The sequence below is a fragment of the Lutra lutra genome, chromosome 9, assembly GCF_902655055.1.
Source record: "Lutra lutra chromosome 9, mLutLut1.2, whole genome shotgun sequence".
NCBI lineage: Eukaryota > Metazoa > Chordata > Mammalia > Carnivora > Mustelidae > Lutra > Lutra lutra.
This window is the reverse complement of record NC_062286.1, coordinates 131,742,190-131,765,716: the sequence shown is the minus strand read 5'-3', so window position 1 is coordinate 131,765,716 and position 23,527 is coordinate 131,742,190. Positions and strand designations below refer to the sequence as shown.

General features: G+C 55.0%; 1 protein-coding gene across 1 annotated transcript in view; it reads left to right on the top strand.

Annotated features, from left to right (window-relative positions):
• The window catches only part of PREX1 (phosphatidylinositol-3,4,5-trisphosphate dependent Rac exchange factor 1), a 176,695-nt gene that overhangs the window by 120,358 nt on the left and 32,810 nt on the right, over nt 1-23,527 (top strand). Inside the window, 8 exon segments of the mRNA XM_047744760.1 lie at nt 5,206-5,306; nt 6,656-6,759; nt 6,953-7,002; nt 9,140-9,215; nt 15,451-15,523; nt 19,888-20,030; nt 21,749-21,841; nt 22,207-22,355. Coding sequence (XP_047600716.1) covers nt 5,206-5,306; nt 6,656-6,759; nt 6,953-7,002; nt 9,140-9,215; nt 15,451-15,523; nt 19,888-20,030; nt 21,749-21,841; nt 22,207-22,355 — 789 coding nt within the window.

Sequence of the window (23,527 nt, the reverse complement as noted above, 5' to 3'; positions counted from 1 at the left end):
GTCTCCTCAGGAAGGATTAGGGAGATTTCTTTTACCGCCTCTTTGAAACAGGGCCAGGATTGAAGCTTGTTTTATAATCATCGGGGCCCTAAGGACCAGCTTCCTACAAAAGATTGTTCTAATAAAGCTCTTCTCTCCGCTTAGCTCTTTGCCCAGCCCCAGGGCCCGTGACCTTCCTCCTTCCCCGCCAGGGCTCAGCTCCCAAGTCTCCTGCAGGAGCATCCTTGGTCCCTTTGGGTGGAAGAGACCTGTAGCCACCAAGACATAATTATCCACCTCTCCCCCACTCCAGACACTGGCAGGCGGCTATGCCTTTTAACCCACATACAATAGTGTGGGGCAGGTCACTGCCATTATCCCCACTGTAAGGGTAAGAGAATTGAGGCAGAGAGAGGGAAGAGGTCCTGTACAAGGTCACACGGCCACAAGTGGGGGCTCGGGATTTGAATCCAGGACTCTCTCCCACCACACTCTGCTGCATGTATCCATTTATATTTCTGTTTGGCACATTTTGTTTTTCCTTGGTAGTTCCTTTCTCCTTATCCATCTGCATTACTAGAAGGGGAATCCACGAATACAAAACATGTCTTATTTATCTTTATAACTTCCGAGGGTTGGGCTTGGGGTTGGGCTTGGACACAAGCCCTGGTTCCCCCACCTTCAAGCTGTGTGACTGTGGGCAAGTTTCTTTTTTTTTTTTTTTAAAGATTTTATTTATTTATTTGACAGAGAGAGATCACAAGTAGATGGAGAGGCAGGCAGAGAGAGAGAGAGAGGGAAGCAGGATCTCTGCCGAGCAGAGAACCCGATGCGGGACTCGATCCCAGGACCCTGAGATCATGACCTGAGCCGAAGGCAGCGGCTTAACCCACTGAGCCACCCAGGCGCCCTGTGGGCAAGTTTCTTAACCTCTCTGAGCTTCAGTAAAGGACCAGTTAATGGGAAATAGTTAAATATGCCTCACAGGATTATCAGAGGCTTCAGTGAGAAAAATGCATGTGACATGCTGGGCACAGTGCTGGCCAGAGTGACGGGAATGTGTGTCGGGGTGGCCTGTTTCTGCCCTGCTCAGAGACAGAGCTCACGAAGAAGATCAAGGAATAAAATCTGGGTGTTTGTGTGGAGGCATCATGGGAGGGACAAGGCGTTGGGCAGACAGCATTGATTCATTCCTGCATCTATGCGTTTCATTCAGTGTTTCTTGAGCCCTTATGGTGTGCCAGCAGGAACAGGACAGACGAGCCCCCTTCCCTGTGGAGATGACTGTTTGGGGGGAACCAGAAAACACACAAGGAGACAAACAACAGCACAGAGGGGATTTTCGCCAGCCGGCAGATGTTGTAAGAAGTGAGTTAGGTTGATGTTAAGGAGGTGAGGAAACGGGGTGCTGTTTCAGCCAGGATGGTCAGGGAGAGCTTCTCAGGGGAGGTGACGTTTTAACCAAGCCCTAGTTGATAAGCAGGAGCTGATCATGAGAAGATCTGGGGGAACAGCATTCCTGGCAGAGGGAACAGCAGGTGCAAGAGCCCCACAGATGGAACAAGCTTTGAGTAATTAAGAAACAGCCAGGCCAGTGTGGCTAGAGCGAGGGCATGGCCAAGGGTCTCTATCAGGCAGGTAAGGGAGGTGGGGGGGCTTGGGTTTTTTTTCTGGGTGCTCTGGGAAGCTGTTCAGAGTCTAAGCAGAAGGGTGGGAGGAGGATGAGCTCATCACACCGGCTCTGGGTGGAGGAACTGGCAGAGGTATGAGAACTCAGGGGATAAGTGTAATGGTGTGACTGGCAGGGACAGTCAGGGAAGGCTTCCGGGAAGAAGAATGCCTTTGGCTTCCACCTTGTCCGAGGTTAGATGTCATTCATTGATTGGTGTCTGCTGTTACAGACGCTCTGAGGTGGGAGGGGCCTCCTGTCTCACCCACCTGCGTGCTCAGGTGCAGGGTGTCCGTGGGTAAGAGCTGATCAGTCATGATTTGTCAGACATGGCTTCAGGAAGCTTCTACAGGAGTTTTCAGGAAGCAACTTTAGGCAGTGGAGTTACAGGGACAGGCAGAAAACCTCCAGTCCTGCCCTCATGGAGGAGACAGGTGAGAACAAGGGAACTGCCGGTGGTCAGTGGCACATTGGGCCTCAGCTCCGGGAACTGTCCTGGGGCGACGGCAAAGACACCCGTGTATCCCCTGTGCCTAGCGTTGGGCCTGACCCGTGGTAGTGATTCTGGGGGTCAGGAAGGAAGGAGGGCTGACGTTGGGCACATGCAAACTCAGCCAGTGCCCCCTTGCCTGAGTCCCAGACTCCCCACCAGCCTCAGCTGACCATCTCTCTCTCTCTGTGTCTCCAGCCCAGTGCTCCGAGTGACATCTCTGAAAGGCTGGATCTTGCCGCTCTTTGTACCCAGCGTCCTAGTTGGGTAGATTACAGATTGCTGGTTTCCTGACCTTTTTTCTCACTCAGGGCCTTTGTATGTGCTGAGCCCCCTTCCTAGAACACCCTTCTTTGCGCCTCAGCAGAGGCAGACGGTGCCCCACTGACCTCGTGCAGGTCATGCATGTGTTTTATGGAGGCTACACGGGGCTTTCAGGACATTTTGGACTATATATCAACACTGAGCAATTGGGAGATTTCCCAGGAAGTGCTGAATTTCCATCTTCTCTTGGAAAGTAGGATGTTTTAGTCTTCCCAGCTGTATGTTGGGGTGGCTGGCATCTTCAGGAGTGCCCCTGGCTAGTGCCACAGAGTCTCAACCTGGCCCCGCCTCCTCCTTTTTTTTTTTTTTTTTTTAAAGAGAGAGAGTGAGAGGGGGAAGGGAGGGGTAAAGGGAGAGGGAGAATCTTTTTTCTTTTCTTTTTTTTTTTTTTTTTATGGGAGAGGGAGAATCTTAAGCAGGTCCATGCCCCGCGTACATCCCGTCCCGGGGCTCGATCTCACAGCCCTGAGATCATGACCGGAGCCGCAATCAAGAGTTGGACGCTTCACCAACTGAGCCACTCTGGTGCCTCCAACCTGACCCTTCTGTTCCTTTACAAGAGCTCGAGGGCCCTGCGTTACAGATGAGTTTTATCTGGTTTTGCACACTGGGTCCCTGCTTGAGATTTCATATGATGTGAAGGTTTACCTGCCGAATCCAGAAGGCCCCTGAGTGAACCACTTGTCAGAACGGCCATACTGAGGCCCAGAGACGAACGGGGTCTTGCCCAAATTTGCCCAGCAAGCTGCGAACCTTCCTTGTTGATCTAAAAGGGGTTAAGACTCAGCTTGGGGCCGAAACTTGGGGTCACAGTTGCTGTTCTGTGGGGCTGCCTTCCTCCGACCCTAGCAGAAGACACCGGGACACTGCCGGCCCCCCATCTGGCCTCGGGGGCTGCCGGTCGGTGCCAGAGGCGGCCCCCGATGGGACAGCTGGTGGGCAGCCGGAGGCCCAGCGTCCAGCTTCCGAGAGTGGGCGCTCAACATCTGTTCGCCTCCCTCCGCTGCTGGCAGCTTTCCCCTGTCTCTGATTTTGGGGACTTTGAGAATGAAATTGAGGGGGGTGGAGGACCTAGAACAATCTCTTCCCCACCTGGGGCTCCCTCGCGCCCTCCCACCCCCGCTTGGGCTGCACCCGGGGCTCTCTCAATGCCTCAGCTCACCCACTACCTCCACACGGGCAGGCTTTGCTCCGCCAAACACCGGGAAGCTAAAAATAGTCTTGCCCCCTCTGGCCATGTAATTGGAGGCGGGACAGCTGGTTTCGATAAGCAGGAGAGCTCTGTGCTCTGGCCAGCTGCCACCTGCTTTCATTGAACACAGATTGCCTCCGTGGAAACAGCCCGGTTGCCGGCTCTCCCTTTTCCTGCTGACTTTGAGTGGGCTGAGCTCTGCACTGAGCCCGAGTGCGCCTCCAGGAGCAGGGCGGCGGGGTCTGGCTGAGTCTCTACCCCACCAGGTAGTCACGTTGGATCTGCCTGATTTCATCGGGCTCGTGAGCCTTTCTTTCTCCCAGAGACATTCCTGCCGACCCTAGAACATTCCTTCTTGTTTGATGGTTTATTCTTTCATGTGTTCAAGAAGTGATTGTCGAGGTCTACTGCGCTTTAGGCCTCCTCTAGGTCTGGGGATAGGGCTGTGAATCAGACCGACAAAAGTCCATGTCAGCGTGGAGATTACTTTCTGGTGGGGCAGACGGCTGATAAACACGTACAGAAATCTGTAACAGTACAATTTCAGACAAGGATAAGTGCTCAAAAGAAAGCACAACTGAGAGATGTACGGATTGTGTGGGGTGCTTGGTGAAAAGGAAAAACTTAACATGAAGGGCTGGGGGAGAGGTTTTCCAGGCAGAGGGAACAGCAAGTGCAAAGGCCCCGTGGTAGGTAGGAGTCTGATCTTTTTGAAGAAGCAGAAGACGGTGGGTATGTCTAGTATATGTGCTGCCGAAGCGAGCACTGACGGTGGGTATGTCTAAAACATAAGTGAAAGGAGAGGAGAGGAGATTGGTAAGGATGGCAGTTCACGTGGGGCATTGCCATTGTGAAAGCAGAGTTTGGATCTTTTTCTGAGAGTAAGGGGAAACTCCCACTGGAGAGTTTGACTAGGAGAATGACATGATCTGATCACCATGAGCTCCCTTGACTCTTCACAGTCATCTTTTTTGGCTCTTATTTCTTCTTGCCTGTTTTATTTTTTCTTTCCTTCTGCTCATCCCTTCATGTTGCCATCCATCATCTGTCCCCCCACTCATCTGCCCGGGTCTCTCTCCAATCAGTGTCTACCCATCCCCCCTATTCTCCCCTCCACCCACGTGCCCACTGGTCTTTCCAACTACCTACTCATTTGTCTATCAGGTCATCCATTCATCTACCTTCCTGTTCACTTACCTCCCCACTCATGGGTCCATCCACCCATCCTCCCTTACTAGCTCTTCCCTCCCTCCCATTCATCCGTTGACCCTTCTTCCTTCCCTCTTATCCATCCATCCATCCATGCACCCATTCAGGGCACCTGAGTCAGGGCTGGGGGTCTGGTCACACCCATCCCTCTGCCACTGTTCCTAGGGAAAAGCACAGGGTCTCAGCACAACCCCCAGGGCTGTGGGCTCCCAAGCCTTGCTTTCCTGTGGGACATTTCAGTGCTCCCTCGCAGGAGTGGGTAGGGCCAAGCTGGTTCCAGGCTGGTCTCTGTGTTCCCAAGCCTGGCAAGTTTTTCTCAACTGCGTCTCATGTTCCTGGCAGTGAGTTTGTTGCCTGGCTTCTGGAAATTGGTGAAATCAGCAAGACTGAAGAAGGCGTGAACTTGGGCCAGGCCTTGTTGGAGAACGGTATAATCCACCATGGTGAGTGGGGGCTGGGCCCAGGTGGGCCGGGGAGGGGTGTGGGGTTGGGGGGTGGAGGGAGGCACAGGTCAGACCGCAGCAGTGCTGCGCTACCCCTAACTCAGGGGCTGTGGCTACCTGTCTCTGTATCTGCCCCGTTCCCCCGGGCACAGTGTAGCCTTGGGACGCAGATGCCCTTCTAAATCTGTTTACGGGGCTGGAGAGCCCTGTACTCACCTGGAACACCGGCAAAGCAGGGACACCACAAGAAGTTCCTTCAAAAAAGAGCAAGAGCCATTTATGTTTTTGTCATTCAGTCAGTATTTACTGACTCCTACATGCCAGGCACTGTGCACACAGCAGAGAACAGGCCAGAAGAAAATGTCTTTGTGGGGCCGATGTTCTAGTCAGAGGGGGTAGGTGGTAAAGAAAAGAAGTAAAAGCTGTGTATGCAGATGGCACTCAGTGCTGCACGAGGGGGGGTGGGAAGAGAAAGCAAGGGGGTGGTTGGACTCTGAGAAGGTCTCTCTGAGAAGGTGCCCGAGAGGTCGAGGAAACGGAGAGCACTGGGGCTCTAGGCCGAGGGTCCAGCAGGTGCAGAGGGCCCCCCCCGCCGCCCCAGGAGAGGAAGCCTGTGTCCTGGGACCTGCCAGGTGGCCGGTGCTGCCACGGGAGGGGGCGTGGGTGCTGCTAGGAGATGTGGGCGGGTACGGGGCTGGGCATTGTGTGGAAGGGGTGAGGTTCGGGACCGCCGAGGGACCGTGGGGTCTTCGGCTTTTGCTCGGAGCGCAGTCGGAAGCTGCTGCTGAGTGCCGAGGTGAGGGAGCCGTGCTGAGGCTCTGACCTGTGCGGGGTCCCTCTGGCCGCCACGTCCGCAGGGGCCTCTTGTACCAGGGACAGCAGTGGGGGGCCTGGCGGGGGGGCTGTGATGTTCCAGACGGGAGATGACCCGATGGCTTGGAGCAGGGTGGGACGCAGAGTCAGACTGTTAATGTTTTGGAGGCAGAACCTCCAGGATCTGCCAGTGGATCCACGGTGGGGAGGGCCAGAAAGAAGCACCAGGGGCGCCCGAGGCCTTCGTATAGAGAAGGTATCAGAAATCCCCACTGTGTGGTCTCACACCCCAGCACCCACGGTCCCAACACATGCTTTGGCGACCAAGCACCAAGGAGGTGCTGGGCCAGGTGGGTCCTAACGCAGGCTGGGTCAGGGCATTTCTGGGCCTCTCGGGAGACCTGGTTTCTGCAGAGGAGCGAGGGAGGAGGGGTTCAGCGAAATCGTATGTGGCACAGAGCCTGGCCGAGTGCAGGGCGATGAAGGGCGGGGGTGGGCGGTGGGCCCAGCCTCACTGGCCCCCTGGGTCTCTCCAGTGTCTGACAAGCACCAGTTCAAGAACGAGCAGGTGATGTACCGCTTCCGTTATGACGACGGCACCTACAAGGCCCGGAGTGAGTTGGAGGACATCATGTCCAAGGTAGGGAAGCTGCCCGACCCCACAGCCCTGACCCCACGATCACTGCAGAGCAGGCCTGCACCCCAGTGGCCTGTGCTCTTCCTCCTCCCCCACCCGCCTGCTCTGTGCTGGGAGCCGTCTCTCCCAGTAGCCCAGACTTGGAGGCTCCTGAAGGATGTGGCCTGATCCCAGACCCTGCCTTGTTCTCTTTCAGGGCGTGAGGCTTTACTGCCGCCTTCACAGCCTCTACACCCCCGTAATCAAGTAAGTTACTCTCCCGGGTCCAGTTTCACTTCTGCTTCTTCTCAGCTGTGTGGCCTTGGGCTAGTCACTGAACCTCTCTGAGCCTCAGTCTCCTCCATCGTCGCATCTACCCTCCATATTTGTCCTTAGGGCTGAGTGAGTCACTCTGTGGGAGACGTTGCAGCGTGGTGGTGAAGGGTGTCCGTTCTGGGGCCAGTTTGAGCCTCAGCTGCTGGTGACCAGCTGTGTGACTTTGGGCAGAGTTACTAAGCCTCCTGGTGCCTCAACATTTTGCTCTGTGGAATGGGGATGATAACAAGATCCACTTCAGGGCCTTTGCACTTGCTGTTCCCTCTGCCTGGAATGCTTTTCCGGTATCAATCTGCATATTTACAACCTCACTTCCTTCAAATGTCTCCAAATCTAAGGGGCCTCCCCTGCTCACTTCTCAAAGCCTCCGTGTCTGGTGTGCACTGTCCTCCTTACTTCACTTTGGCCTTTCTTCTTGAAACTTGATAGTGGTTGACGTGTTATGTATTTATTCCTTATTTGCTGTCTTTCTTCCGCACTGGACTGTACACTCACCAAGGGCAGGAAGTCTGCTCGCTGCTGTGTCCCCAGACCTTTGGCCAGCCCCTAGAGCGCTGCTGTCCTATAGCCCTTTCCACAGTGGTAACCAGGCCCCGTGTCTGTGGGGTCCAGTACAGTAGCTGTGAGTCATGTGTGGCTTTCAAACCCTTGAGATGGAGGAACGTGATTTTAGGTCTGATTTAATATTCACTGATGGATAAATGGGTACATATTGGAGAGTGCAGAGTAGCCCTCCGTGCATGTTTGTTGCGTGAATGTTGAGAGGTAATTAACCTCTTTGGTCTCTGATTCTACCTCTGTGAAATGGGTATAATAATAGCTCACGCCTGGGCACCCGGGGGCTCAGTCAGTTGAGCCTCTGCCTTCGGCTCAGGTCATGATCCCGGGGTCCTGCGATGGAGCCCCACGTCGGGCTCCCTGCTCAGCGGGGAGCTGGCTTCTCCTTCTCCCTCTGCCTGAGTCTTTACCTACTTGTGCTCTCTTTCTCTGTCAAATTAAATAAATAAAATCACAAAAAAAAGAAAAAAAAAAAGAATAGCTCACCCTCTTGGGTTGCTATGAGGATTAAATTTGAGTGATGCCTGGCACATTGTGCGGGCTGTATAAATGCCAGCCATTGGTTCTTTTTTTTTATTATGAAGCTTATGGTTGTGGGTGAAGGGACGGAGAGTGTGACCTCATTCTTTTTTTTTTTTTTTAAGATTTTATTTATTTATTTGACAGAGATCACAAGTAGGCAGAGAGGCAAGCAGAGAGAGAGGGGGAAGCAGGCTCCCCACTGAGCAGAGAGCCCCATGCGGGGCTCAATCCCAGGACCCTGAGACCATGACCTGAGCCGAAGGCAGAGGCTTAACCCACTGAGCTGCCCAGGCGCCCCGCAACCTCATTCTTACCAGCTGCGGTTTCTTCCCCCTGAGTCTTGACGGCTCTTGTCCACTCTTAGAGGAACGGAGGGGATTCCAGCATTTGCTAGCCTTGTCGGGGGTCAGGCCCTGGGAGCTCCTCACATCTGTAGACCAGCCCCTGCCTTCTCTGTGCCCTTGCGAGAAGGGCCTCTTGATCAGCCCCTAGAGAAGGAAGTGGCAGGGCCAGCACTTACTGGCACGCTGCCTGCCCGGCTCCCCAGTTCCTAAAGTCTAGAGAAACTCCCCAGCCAGACTTGGTCATCAGCCTGTGTGTGGCTGGCCACATAGACTCCTGTTTGCCAGCCTCAAGCCCCAGAAACGGTCAACTCACTGCAAGGTTAGCACGACCCTTTGTTCCAGGACTGGGGCGGGGGAGGTTTAAGATTTTATTTATTCATTTGACAGAGAGAGATCACAAGTAGGCAGAGAGGCAGGCAGAGAGAGGAGGAAGCAGGCTCCCCACTAAGCAGAGAGCCTGACGTGGGGCTCAATCCCAGGACCCCGGGACCATGACCCGAGCCGAAGGCAGAGGCTTTAACCCACTGAGCCACCCAGGAGCCCCGGGGGGAAATTTAGATGCCACACATCAGAGCATGTGCCTGGGGAGAGCCCCAGGGACCTGTGCTCCCCGGTGCGCTCACATGTGTTCCCTTCTCCCGCAGAGACCGTGATTACCACCTGAAGACGTACAAGTCCGTGCTGCCTGGGAGCAAGCTCGTGGACTGGCTGCTGGCTCAGGTGAGCTGTCCCCCAGCCCATGGGAGCTGTTCCCCAACCTGTGGGATCTGTCCCCCCCGACCCACGGGAGCAGCCTGCTCACTCTGCCCAGCACCGAGGAGCTGACCGGGCTGCCGGCCTTGAAGTTGCTTTAAACAGTTTTTTCTCTAGTTTTCACTCGTGTAAAATACACATCACACTTAACTGTCATAACCGTGGTTCAGCGTGCTGTTTGTGACCCGACGTCCGACGTCCCCTCACATCGCTGGGAGCCATTCCCACCCTCCCTCTCCAGAGCTCTTTCATCTTGCAGAACTAAAAACCCTGTCCCAGGTCAACACCAGCTCCCCTCTCGCCCCTCCCCGCGGCCCCTGGCAACCTCGCTTCTGCTTTCTGTCTCCAGGTGCTTGGCCACACTGGGTACCCCCGTGAGCAGGGTCACGCAGCCTTTGTCCTTCTGTGACTGGCAGACGGCACTCAGCGTCATGCCCTCAGGGCCATCCACATGGTGGCCTGGGTCAGAATTGCCTTCCTTTGCGAAGCTGATTAATATTCCATCGCACAGATCGCCCACATTTGATTTATCTGTCATTGATTATTATCCGTCTATTAGTGTCTGCTTAACGGACGGTTGGTTGCTGCCACTGGAGGCTTCCAGTTAAAACTGGGACAGTCCCGGCTGAGCTGGGACAAGTCAGTCTCATGCTGAGGCACCAGACGGGAGCCTCCACGGGGAGCTTGCCAAGTTACCCCTTTCGCGGAAGTTGCCCAGGGGGCAAGGGCTGGGCAGCACCTTGGTTTTGCTGCAACTTCCTGAAGGCTTTTGCTCCCCTGAGATGCTGCAGACATTTCTGTCTGCCGGCCCATGGCTCCTGCTCCCGGGGCGCTTCCTCTGGCTGGGTTTTGTGCATTACCTCGTGGAGTCCTCCAGCCCATTTATAGACAGGGGCACTGGGACCCAGAGAGGCTGAGCACTTGGTTCAAGGGTACACAGCCCCTTAGCGGCAGAGCTGGGATTGGGATGGGCCTGCCTCACCCTGCTTGTACCTCGGTTCTTCGAACTTTTCAGGGAGCTTGCGAGAGTGTTCATCTGTAAATCTGTAAAGAGAGCGTATTGGCTCCAAAGACGAGGAGACAACTGTGAAATCAAAACGGATAAGTGTTTAAATGTTTACAGAATGCAGCTTTATGTCAGCCTCCTTAATTGTTAAATTTAGCTTTCATAAAAACCTCATTCCATTTGAAAACAATTTGCTGGCGGGATTTTCTCATGTCACACAATTCCTGATGATTGCCTAGAAATCGTAGCCAATCTGTAAAGTAAATGTTTCTTGGTGCCAAATGACTTCAAAAGCAGGTTTAGAAAAATCCTTGAAAAATTATTTTCAGGCCCAAACAGCATATTTAATGTAGGATGTGGGTGTATTTTAATGTGTTTGCTGTGGTGTGGGATGCTAGGACCCGGGAGGTCTTAAAACAGCCCTGGAACTGGAATTCAGTTTTGCACATCTGGCAGGCGCAGAGTGCTAACCACTGTGCGGCAATGCCCTCCCCTTCCGGCTCCCGAAACCAGCTCCCAGCATGCGCCTGATTTCTAGTAGCCAGGCTGGCCTGGGTCAGATCCCAGCTCTGCGTCTTCCTAGCGGAGTGCTCTTGGACAAGCCTCTTAGCCTCTCTGTGCCTCACTTTCCACACCTGCAAAATAAAGCTAAAAACAATACCTTCCCTGTTAGATTATTTTGAGGATTCAATGAGTTAATCACATAAAGTGCTTAGACTGGCACCTGGCACAGAGGAATTGCTCAGTAAATGCGATGGTTGTTATAATTCCTTATCTCCCACACGAGGGATTCAAGGTGGCTCCAAATTACATGTGGTACCGAAGGCTGGAGAATATGGAAGGCTGGAGAACCTGCAGGAGGTTTGGGGGCGCAGGGACAGTGAGATCAGGAAACAACCAGCAGGGGGTCGGGGGTAGGGTAGGGGGCAGGGTGGGGGGGGCGAATCCATGGAGTCCCGCCTCTGGAGTGTTCCGTTCCAGGTGAGGGTGACACGGGGTGATTTCCTTTGTGGTTTAGGTTCTTTGCTTGGAGCCTAGACCTGCCTGGGTCCGGGCTCTCGGAAACGGCTGCTTCTCCCCAGCTCGGCCCTTTCTGTGGCCTTAAGCCACACTCCCAAGCTCCACTGGTGCTCACAGCTGTGTGTGGGTTCTGAAGCGTGATGTGGGCTCTGCCCTAAGTGGTGAGTCCCCGGCCTGAGTTGGGAGTGAGATGGGTCCCCGAGATGCTGAGATGTCAGTGGGTCTGAGAAATGCCTGGAGATGGGGTGCACGGGGTGTGCTGCTATGGAGCAGGATAGGAGGCAAGGATGTGTCCTGGGGCTTTGATGCGCTGGGAGGCGGGAGGTACACTTTACGGGGATTGGGAGACTGGGGGAGGAGTCCCCAGTTGCCTGGGAAGATCAAGAATTCTCCTCTGATGCGGGAAGGCACTGTCTTTGGGGTGACCACTGGACTCCCCCATGGGTGGGTGGAGGGCGGGGCAGGATTGGCATGCCAGACACTCCGTTCCTGGTCAGCTTTGGCAGTATTTAAAATGAGCAGTCAGGGGAGGGTGTGGAGCAAGTCAACAAGAGGGCTAATTAGCTTCTCCCTTTCTTTGAGCACCTACTGTGTACTGGGCACTGGTTCAGGTTCTGGGGACGCAGCGGGCTGGTGGCTCGAGGCACCGGCAGAGGAAAGAAAGCATCCATGGGCACATGTCCGGAGCCCTGGCCCCAACGATGTGCAACTAACTTGTCCTCTTGGAGCCTCTGTTTCCATAACATGGTGGTGGGGAGAAGGGCCTGGCCCCGAAAGAATTCCTTTCTCACGGTGTAACCTAGGGCAAGTGCAAGCCCGTCTGTGCCCCAGGCTCTTCATCTGTTAAATGGGATTAAGGGGAGTGACCGCCTCTGGGTTGACCCTCAAGACGAGGAGGGAGATGGTGCAGCACCTGGTATGCTGCGGGTCAATAAGAGGCATCTGTGGACATTGTCCTGGGGCTTCCCAAGTCATGGGCAGGGAGCCTCCCACAGCCCTGGGTCCATTACCCGCCCCCCCGGAGTGTTCTGTCACCCGGCCTAGCTCTGCCTTTGCCACTGGCATCCCAGGTGGTTCTGGGTAGAGATGTTTTGTGGCTCCCTGAGTGCTGAGTGCCATTGGGGAGGTGGGTCACCTTGATGGGCATCACTGCGGCCCACTGATGTTCTAGTGAGGGACAGACGTTAAACCACACCCACTTATCAGGAGGGACCCCAAGGACCAGGAATCCTTGGTGCTGATTCTCCTGAGAGCGGTGGCGGGAAGGGAGGAGTTTGTTTCAGACTGTGGCAAGTGCAGCACTGGTATCATGCAAGGTCATGGGAGTAGAAATGGATGAACATTGGTTGAGAGGATGCGTGGGGGTGGGGAGTGGGGGCTGGGGGGCTACCTTAGGTTGTCCTCTGAGGAGCTGACTCGGGCACTGAGACTTAACAAAGCCAGGACAGGGCCTTCCAGGGGGAGGAAGGAGCAAGTGCAAAGGCCCTGAGGTGGGGGCACGTAGTTTGTGAAAGGACTAGCAAGGCGGCCAGCATGGCTGGAGCACCAGCACGGGGGCTAGTGGGCGGGTGGCGGAGGTGAGGGGAGCGTGGCGGCGCAGCGGGACAGGGCTGTGTGTGCCTGTGCCTTCCTCCGGGAGGGGAGAAAATGGTGATTTGAGGTTTTCCCACAACTTGGTGGGATGTGGGGTAGGGGACTTACTTTTCAGGTGTCCAGGGTCAGCGTATTCCATGGTTAACTTGAGAATCCTGTTCTTGTTCTAACTTTAGGAGCCTCCCTGTGGGTCCTCCCTGTGGGAAGGGGGACAGGGATGGCTGGCAGCCCAGACTGTGAGTGCCTCAGAAAGCCAGGTGGGCCCCAGACGCCTGCCGGGGGCCTCCCACGCTGCGGAGCGGGCGCCTGCTCGCCACCTGGGCCCCGGCTGTGCCTCCCCTGCTGGCCCCGTGCAGCTGGGGGCGGCCGCTCCGGATGCCGCCTCTCGCATGGACAGCCGCCTGCCCTGGCTGGGCTCTGTGCACACAGCCTTCCGGCTGCTGGCCTGGGGTCCCACGGGAGAGATTTTTCTTCCTCGAGTCGGCCAAGGCGTGACATCCGGAGGCCAATGGCTCCCTCAGGCCCCGTGCTCTGAGTCCTGCAGCCCCTGGCATTTGTTTCTCCTTTAGCTGGGCAGGTGTCTCCCTGGCCCCTCGGTGGCTGGCAGAGTAGGTGAGGGACAGTCGAGGCGATGGCTTCTTGAAACCCCTTCTTGCTTCGGGAGTCCGTTCCATGAGCGGTTGCCAGGCCCCGTGGCCATCTGAGTGTAGCTGAAGCTCACTGATTGTGGCCACAAGCTCCTACATGATTTGGCCCCTGCTGACAGCAACTTTATTGAATCGCCAGATATTTATTGAGCACCTCCTGTATGCCAGGCCTGAATTCTAAGCCATTGGGATTCCGCAGGGAACACAGCAGATTAAACGCCTTGTCCTAATGGAGCGCATTCACCCCCTCCCTGGTGGCGAGGCTGCCTTTTGTGACGCAGGCTTTGTCTCACCCCTGGACCTTTGTCCATGCTGTTTTCTCTGTCTGCGACCCAGCTGTTCCGCCCATCCCCCGCATCCCCTACTGTGCCACACAACTCACATGGTTTCCCTGATGAACTGAGATTGTGGGGTTTGCACGGACCAGAAACAGATTCTGGCTAGCTAAAGGAAAGGGGGAAGAAAAGAGAAGATGGGAAAGGGTAAAGAGCACCCACAGAGTTAGGGGAGACCCAGGACCCAGCCTCAGAAAGCACTGGCACCAGGAAGTGCCCAGCGTTTTGGGAGCGGGTGCCAAGGGCCCCTTCTTTGGGGCACTGTGGGGAGAACCACACCAGCTGTTCCCTGTCCTTGGGTTCCTCCTCCAGTTGCGTTCCTGGGGCAGAGGGCATCACCATAGTTCGGCATGGACCGTGTGTCCTCAATCCTGGCCTGGGTTGATGGTGGTGGGGCAGTTGTGTGAGAAAAACTGAGGAGCTCTCCCACCAAGACGACATTCCACGTGGGAGAGTCAGCCCCAAAGACGGGCCCTAGGGGCCATGACCATCCATAACTTCAGTTTTGGGTTGGACGTCACTTCCTTGGAAAAGCCCTGAGAGGTGAAGCGGACTTCAGCTGTACTGGTTAGGAGTGTGTTCCTTTGCAACAACAGAAAACCCAACTAAATGGTTGCCTGAGCAGATAATTGTGCCCCATACCAGTCATGCCACATGTCAAGAACCTTCTGTCCTTCACTCTGCTGTCCACAGCATCGTCTGCCACCTTGGTCACTGGATAGCCCCTTAGACCTACATATATCAGTCACTTCCTCATGCGACTTTGTCCCCAGTAGGGGATGTGGTACTGTTTTCCTCTTTTTTCAGGGAGGAAGGTATTTTCCAGAATCCCCTGGTAGCCTTCCCCAGGTATCTCGCTGGCTATAGCTAGGTCAGTTAGGACTTGGACTTCATTGCTAGCATCAAAGATCCTAGCTACAGAGGCTGATATAAATTAGGAGTTGATTTTCCTTTGCTGTGAGAGAAGCCTAGAGGTGGGTGGGCTAGAGCTGCTAGGGCAGCCTCAGGAGACCTTCGGGTCTGTCTCTCTTCCTGCTCTGCCATCCTTAGCATATTTTGGTCCTTGGTATTGTGGTCTAGGATGACTGCAGGAGCTCCAGCCATCACATCTTTGTTCCAAGGAGGAGGAGGAAGAAAAAAGAAGGACCAGGGACAACAGGTTTTTCCAGAGCTCCCTACCAGTGATTTCTGCTTATATCTCATTGGCCACCTCTCACTGCAAGGGAGCTGGGCTTTGTGAACCCCTAGATGGATATGTTGCTGGCTTCAATAGTGACAGCTTCATTGCTAGTGTGGTATTGGTGAAAGGGTTATTCCTAGGCAGCCAACAATATCTGCCACATCAGATCTTCATTTCTCCTTTGTGGTATTTATGGCACGATACACAGTGGCTTTATCTCAGCTGCTATTGATTTTCTTGTGTGGGGTTTATTCCTAATAGTCATAGACGTGTTTGGTCAGTACCGCGGTATGCAAAACAGACACAGATCCCTGCCCCTGTGGCGCCTCCATTCTCAGGGTGATGGTGGGCTTTTCGCAGCCTCGCTCAGCCCTTCCAGTGTCAGTGCACCTAACACCTTCCCCTTCTTGTTCCGTTCCAGGGTGACTGCCAGACGCGGGAGGAGGCGGTGGCGCTTGGCGTGGGCCTGTGTAACAATGGCTTCATGCACCACGGTAATTTGCCCCTTCCCTTCAGCCCAGCCTCCCGGGTTGGGGGCGGTTTGCCCTGGAACACAAAAGCTAGTAGGGACCCTGGTCCCTGGGGCATTTCATGGGGGCCCAGAGGCCCCGAGAGAGCAAGTGGTGGGCTGGAGGTGCTCAGCCTGCCCACGGAGGAGCCCAGGCTAGATGCCGGCTCTGTGGGCCTGTAGACCGAGGGGGGCTTGGGGTGGCTCAGGAAGCCCACCCCACGCCCCTCCCTCTTCTGCCCTGATGGTGACATCCCCTCAGGGCTTCAGTAGGGACCAAGATGACTGGTAATGGTTGGCTGAGAAAATGGACTTGCTTTGAGGTCAAATCTATGGGCTTCCTGGGCCCTTCTCCTGGATGGGACATGACCTCCGGGTGGGCAGTGAGGTTAGATCATGCGGGGCTGGCCCACGGGCTTCCACATGGAGGAGAAGAGAGGGGTCTGTGGGGACAGAGCGCAGGCAGGTTGTAAGTGAGAGAGGAAGGGAGCCGGGCAGGGACGTTCACACCGCTTTTCCGGGCCTGACCCCTTAGATAAGTCTCTCTCCTTCTCACCAGAGAAGCACGGAGGAGGGGTAGAGAGGTGGGCAGTCCTGAGATGATCCTGAGGTGGGAACGTGGGCAGGAGGGAGGAATGGGTTCCAGTGCCACCATTTCAAATTAACACAGCAGTTGATATGCCGTGTGTCTGGCCCCCTCCTGAGCACTCCCCATGTGTTCGTTAGTTTAATCCCGAATTGAGCCTTTGATGTTGGTATTAATATCATCCTTATTTATAATCGAGGAAATGGAAGCCCAGATAAGACAGCGGCTCAAGTTCACACAGCAAGTAGGAGCTGGGATTTGAACCCAGGCTGGCCGGCTTCACGGGCCGCACACTCCATCACTGAGCTCTGTGACCTTCCCACTTGCTGGCCCTGGGGGAGCCCTGAGGCTCCTACCCTTTCAGCAGGGCGGGTAGACTTAACTCCGAGCAACCAGCCTTTCTTCTCCTTCTAGAACACTCCCCGGGGCCTTGGCTCTTGCATTTTCCCTGGCCTGGGGTACCCTACCTGCCTCACACCCCCGACTTACTCGGTGTTTCTGTTTGGTTCGCACCTCCCGAGGCCTCCCCCAGCACCAGGGCCGCACAGCTCCTCTCCGTCCTCTCTCCACGCTTGGCCCAGATTCACGCTTCTTCACGGCGCTGTTCTCTCCCTGTCAGACTAATGCCGTGCTTCCCTCGTGTCGTCGTTCCTGCTGCTCACCCCCAGCCCTTGCCTTCCCAGGGCGGGCACCGTGCTAGGCTCCCGGGACAGAGCAGTGAGCAGGGCAGACCGGAGTCCCGTCCTCGGGAGCTCACGGCCTCGTGTGTGCGCACCAAGCACTGAGATCAGCCTGTGTTCCGGGGCAGTGTGGGCGTGTGAGGAGGACTTTGGCTTTCACTCCAGTGCGCTGGGAGTCCCGGCAGGGTTCTGAGCAGAGGAGGGCCATGGAGCGTGTCTGTGGGGCTGAGGGTGGAAGTCGAGAGGCCAGTGCAGAAGCCATTCTGACCCCAGGGGAGGGTTGCCGTGGCTTGGGCCCTGGTGGTGGCAGCAGAGGGGTGAGATTCTAGAAGGTCTCTTGGTCATTCCTTCTCCCAGCTTCCGCTTTGTGCTCCAGCTCAGAGGTTAGCAAACCCTCCCTGCGAAGGACCAGATATTAAATATTTCAGGCTTTGTAGCCCACGGGGTCGGTCACAGCTCAACTCAGCCATCACAGCATTGAAGCTGCTACAGGCAGTACTTCAATAAGTGGGCATGGCTGTGTGCCAGTAAAACTTTATTTAGAAACACAGGCAGTGGGCCGTAGTTTTCCACCCCTAGTCTCGCTGTGGGTTTGCTGTCCCTTCAACAGGATGCGAGGTGTGCCAGCGTATCCCCTGCCTTGTTCCAGCCCTGACTCAGCTGACTCCCAGTAAACCTCTGTGCCTCTCTGGGCCTCTGTTTCCTCATCTTGCCACTGGATCCCCTCTTCCTCTGAGCTCAGCGTGCCCATGCCTCTGTGGGGTTAGGCATTAGGACGCACTCCCAGCTGCCCGTTTCGCCAGCGAAGATGGGCAGGTCAGGCCCAGCCAGAGTCATTCCTGTCCATCAGCTCCTGTCACCAAAGTCCTTCATTCCCAGAAGCCGCTCTGTTCCCTGCGGGGCCCTCTGACAGCTCCATCCTTCCCGCCGATCAGCTGGGCAGAACCTCTCATTTGTGGGTGAAAGTAATTAGGGGTCCACCCCTGCCGCTATTCTGGGAAGGCTGCTGGCTGAGGACGTTCTGCGGGTCGGGGTGTGGGGGAGGGTGACTCCCAGGCAGTGCCAACACCCTCGGGGCCCCTCAGGGACAGAAACTGCAGGGCGTAGCCCCTACTCCCCCGTTCCCTGCCACGAACTCAGAAATAAGCCAAAATAGAAAAGGGCCAAATCCCAGGGTTGTGGCTGCTGCAAAATACAGGTTAGGGGGCAGAGCAGAGGGTGGCGGTGGGGCCCGGGTGGGCCCTCCCCGGCGTCTGACCTGAGCTCCCGGGCCCTGAAGTGTCTTTAAGCACATATGGGGAAGCTGAAGCTACTGTCTCATCCCCCATCCCTCTGGAAGTTGGTGCTGCCGGGGTCCCCCCAGATGAACACGTGGAGGCTCGGAGAGGCCCAGAGGATCTGAGGGGTCTGAGCCCTGCCGGTGGCCTTGAGGGAAACCTGCATCAGTGGGTGGTGGGACCTCACCTGGCTGTGGTTCTGGACTGGGGGATTCCAGCTCTTTCCCCAGACAGACATTTCAGCCAAGACGCAACATGGTACTTCCTCCTCCCACTCTCAGAGTCTGTCCGCCTCGTGTTTATAGTGGATGTGAAGCCAGCCGGCCCCTGGGGCCTGGCTCCCCTGTTCTGGGCAAAAACAGCAATTTACGTGTCTGTTTTCTCCAAAGAGGTAGTGGGGGTGATGGGAGGAAGACGCAAACAGCTCAAGGTCCTGGGAAGGAAGGAGAAAGAAAGGATCGCCTCCTGCTTTTCATGTAGTCACCAAATCTGTAGACAGCCTCCGTCTTCAGGGATGGTGGGGACATTTCGAACCTTAGGCAGCTGACACTGCCTTTCCCCCACCGAGCCTAGATTTCCCCCTTGCCGCAATTCTCCCCTGCCCCTGTCCTGCCCGCTCTGTGACCATGCACAGTTCTTTTAGCTTCTCTGGGCCTTAGTCTCCCTACCTATAAAAGGGGTACAGCCAGTCCATCCTCGTAACCTAAGCCTGCATCCCCACCGTGCCCAGCACTGGAAGAGACTTAGTTAAATTCTAACCCACAGGGCCCAGACCACATGCTGGTTGTGACTGGTTTTTTGTATCCATTTTCCCGCCTTCTAGAACAGAGGTCAGAAAACTTCTGTTTTCTCCTATTTTGGGCCTGTCAAGGCCCAAATAGTAAATATTGTAGGCTTTGTGGGCCATACAGCCTTTCACAGTCATCTCTGTCAGTCACTGTGGAATGAAAGCAGCTCCAGACAATAAGTAAATAAATAGATGTGGTTGTGTTTTAATAAAACTTTATTTATAAAAAGAGGCAGTGGGCGGGCTCTGGCTTATAGGGCGTGAGCTTGCTAATCCTCCTTCTGAAGTGTCTCATTGTGGTTTCCCAGCTGCCTCTGGTGGATTTGTTGGTGTTTGTTTTATGTTCAAGATATTTATTCCTTGTTAGCTTTAGACATTTTGAATCTGCCATTTGCCTATGGTCTTGTCATTGAACTGAAGTCCTTAATTTCATGATACTGCTTTTTGGGGGGGGTTCATGTATGAAATCTTTTTCTGCCCTAGGCAAAGATATTTTGCATTTTGTTTGGTGAGTGTTATTTTCCCTGTTCATATTTAGGTCTTTAATCCATCAGGAATTTATTGTGATACATGGTTTGAGGTAGGGATCCAATTTTATTTTTCTCCCCGCAGTGAGTCAGTTTTTCCCGACATGCTCTGCAGTCCTCCCTGTGATCATCATCATCATAGGCTAAGTTCCCATAAATACACGGTCCTCTTATGTGATTTCCGTTTTCTTCCCCTGGCTCTTTATCTGTTTCTGCCATAATTCCACACTGTTTTTGTTCCTGCGGCTTTGTAATATGTGTTTTATAGCAGGTGGGGCGAGTTCAGACTTTTCAAGAGAAGTCAGAAAGCCAGACATCTGTGCGAAGTATCCTCACCCGTTAGCGTTGGCACATGATTCCCTTTAATAAAACACCATGCTTGCCAAAGCAAACTTGTCTCGGGGTTGGCTCCGGCCTGTGGTTGCCAGCTGGCAAATGCTGCTGAGCCTTCTCTCCGAGCCTGACCGTGTGCTGCATGTCTGTGGCTTTGCAGTGCTGGAGAAGAGTGAGTTCAAGGATGAGTCCCAGTACTTCCGCTTCCACGCAGACGAGGAGATGGAGGGAACCAGCAGCAAGAACAAACAGCTTCGCAACGACTTCAAGCTGGTGGAGAACATCCTGGCCAAGCGCCTGCTGGTAGGAGCAGAGGGCAAGGGCTACCCCTGCCTCCCTGGGCCTGGCTGCAGCTCGGGAGCCAGGCAACCTGCCGATAACGGCTAGAGAAGTTGGGCTCGACTTGGAGCACCTGAGGATGGGGCTTCTACACTTCATGGGCCAAGACTACCTTCTTTATGGAGAGATCAGGCTTGCTGGCTCCCTTTCTTTTCCTTTCCTTCTTCCCCCATCTGCCCCTCCATCCACCCCACGTCCCAGTTTAGTGTCGTGCAGAGATGTTGGCCCCTGAAATGACTCATCCCAGATCCTTTGCAAAGCCTTAGGTCTGCCGGCGGCGCCCTGTCCATGTACAGTTGCTGTAAATACCCTTACAGCTGAGGGGAACGTTTACCAGCCCGCCCAGTTATCTGCCCAGCCTAGCCCTCCAAGTCCTGTTTCTCTGCCTTCTGGTGACTAGCAGCCTCTGCCTTCATGCATGGTCCACAGGAGGTGGCGAAAGGAAGGCTCAGCAGCTTAGATCTCCTGCCACAGCCAGAGTTGGGGCTGATGTCCGACTCATAGGAAGACCGCACCATTAACTTCTCTCATGTGATGCTTATAGGGATCCCATAAATATGGGGATTCCCATTTCTCCCACTATAAAGCCCACCCGTGCTCCCTATCACACTTGGGATGAAATCCAGTCTCTCATCATGGTCTATAAAACTCTCCCTATCTCTCCAGCTTTACCTCCTGTGTTTTCCCTTCCTTCACCCAACCCCAGCCACTCTAATCTCCTGTCTTATCCTCGAGTACTATGGGCCTGACCAGGGCCTTTGCACGTTCTGTGCCCTCTGCCTGGAACACTTTTTCCAGTTTCATAAAGTTCTCTTCCTCATTTCATTCAGGTCTTAGCTAACTCCTCCTCTGGGACCCCTGCCACACCAGTCTGTCCCTTTAAGAGCTTTATTTGAACTCAGACTCTTTATAGTTGCCAAAACCCTCCAGGTTAGGAGAATCCTACAATGCCTGGAGGCCACACCTATGTAGATACATTTCCTGCATCACGTTCTGTATTTCCTTACTCATTTGTCTGTAGTCTGGCTTCCCCACTAGATGGTCGGCCGCAGCAGGGCAGGAACTCTGTGTCTTATCCAGCACTGTTTCCGGTGCCGCATGAAGCACCTGGCTCGCATCACAGGCAGCAGCTCAGCAAATATTTGTTGAACAAATAAATGCATTTCCCTGGCATTCCCCCTGCCCAGAGAACCCCCAGACTTCCCAACCTGCCTGCCACCCTGCAGTGGGAAGGACTGTTCCTCCCTAAACATCTTTCATGTCCCCAAGTTCTTGGTGGCCGGACATTGTTGGATCTGTTTTATTCATAAAGCCAGTGGATTGTTACTGAGCATGTACAGTTTGCCTGCCGATGGGGGTCAGTGGTGGTATAATGGAGCAGACTTGGTGCTCGTGTTGGGAGGAGAAAGGGGGGACAGGAGTGAAAAGTAAAAAGGACATGATTAGCACCAGGCTGAGGTGTGAGCTAGGTGGTGTGTCCTCCCTGGACAGGTATATATTGAGCACCTACTGTGTACTGGGTGCTCTTTGTATTTAAGTTCATGCTGTCATGCACCCCTAGTCACTGGAGGGCTGGGGCACGCGGAGCTGGTAGGATCACGGTCTCGTGGGGACCGAGGGGGGCACTGGCTGCCGGTCACCCCTCAGCATCTCACCAGGTCTCTCCTGCCTTGGGCCCTCAGATCCTGCCCCAGGAGGAGGACTATGGCTTTGACATCGAGGAGAAGAACAAAGCCGTGGTGGTGAAGTCAGTCCAGCGGGGCTCGCTGGCTGAGGTGAGACCTCCAGGGGGCCACCCGCAGTGTCCGTGGTTCCTCCCTGCTGGTGGTCCTATGGGCACGCTCAGGCCAGGGCGGGCTCCCCTGCGCTCTCTCGGGGGAGCCGCGAGTGAGCCCCCTGCTCGGGCTGCTCTCCCAGCCTGTACTCCACCGGCTCCCCTCGTTGCCCTGTGGGGAGGCGCAGGACAAAAGCTGGTTTCTTAACTGCTCACCACAGCGGGGAGCGGGGTTGCCCTGGGGGACTCACTCGGGGCGTGCTTGGTCCCTGGGCTGGCTGTGTGCTGCCAGAATGCAGCCAGGGCTCCGAGGTGAGGAGGAAGGGAGGCTAGTGACGTATGCGTGTCTCCTCCATCTCCGCCAAGATGGCCGGCCTGCAGGTGGGGAGGAAGATCTACTCCATCAACGAGGATCTGGTGTTCCTGAGGCCCTTTGCGGAGGTGGAGTCCATCCTCAACCAGTCTTTTTGCTCCCGCCGCCCACTGCGCCTCCTGGTAGCCATCAAGGCCAAAGAGTGAGTGTCACCATGATGGGGTGTCCGGCCCGTCTTCCTCTTGGCCTAAGGAGTTGCCTGAGCGCCAGGAGTGGTGGTGGGGGCCCGAGCTGTCCTGGTTCCCTGTGGATGGGGCCCATTCTAGGGCATGTGACACGAGGCTGCTACTTTCATCCATTCAGGAGATGTTTACTGAACACCTACTATGTGCTGACTGGCGTTCCAGGCCCTGGGGATGCAGGCATGTCTGGATGGACACATTCCTACCCTTCATACCTCTCAGTCTAGGTGGAGGTGGGGCAGGAGACACACAAAAAAACAAAACAGAGACGTGAGAGACATAGTGAACCAGGTGGTAGTAAGCCTGGGCCAGTCTCTCCAGCTGGGAAATAAGAGAGCCTATGTGGAGGGATGGCAGCCAGGGAGATGCTGTGGTGAACTGAGGTGAAAACCGAGAAGGGAAGGGAGAGAGTCAAGGGGAGGAAGAGTGTTCCTGGCAGAGGAGACAGCCAGTGCAAAGGTCCTGGGGTGGAACCGTGGCTTGTATCTTTGAGGAACAGTGAAGAGGCTGATGGGGTGGAGCAGAGTGAGGGAGAGGGAAGGGCAGGTGATGAGGTCGACCAGACAAGGGAGGCCAGGCCTTGTAGGACTTCGTGCCCACGGTAAGGACCATGGAGCCGCCGGAAGGTTCTGAGCAGAGGCAAGACATAATGTGACACAGCTTCTGGGAAGAGTCCCCCGGCTGCAGGTGGAGACTAGCTAGTCAGGGGCAAAGGTGGAAGTGGGGGAGTGGCGAGGAGGCTATGTGGCGGCCGTGGAGGTGGTGAGAAGTGGTCGATGCCAGATATAGGTGCGGGGAGAAGCATTTTCTATTTTAGACATTGTGCATTTGGGTTTTATTTCTCTCTTCTATTTAAGGCAAAGGCTCCTGGTTTTCTATTGAGGGGAGTGATTGAAAGTTTTAACTGTGATTCGTTCAGAGAGAAAGGCGAGCCAATTTAGGGAAGATGATTGATAGTTTCGTATGTGGAAGTGGCAGAAATCACCCAGGGGAATGTGCCTGCGTCAAGTTCTGGAAGTGCCTCAGGTTCGAGAACAGGCTCCCGAGATGGTTTTATCTGGCAGGTGGGGATGGGAGGATGATCCAGAGCCCCACCGTGGGGTGCACTCCCTTGACGGGGAAGCACATAGCT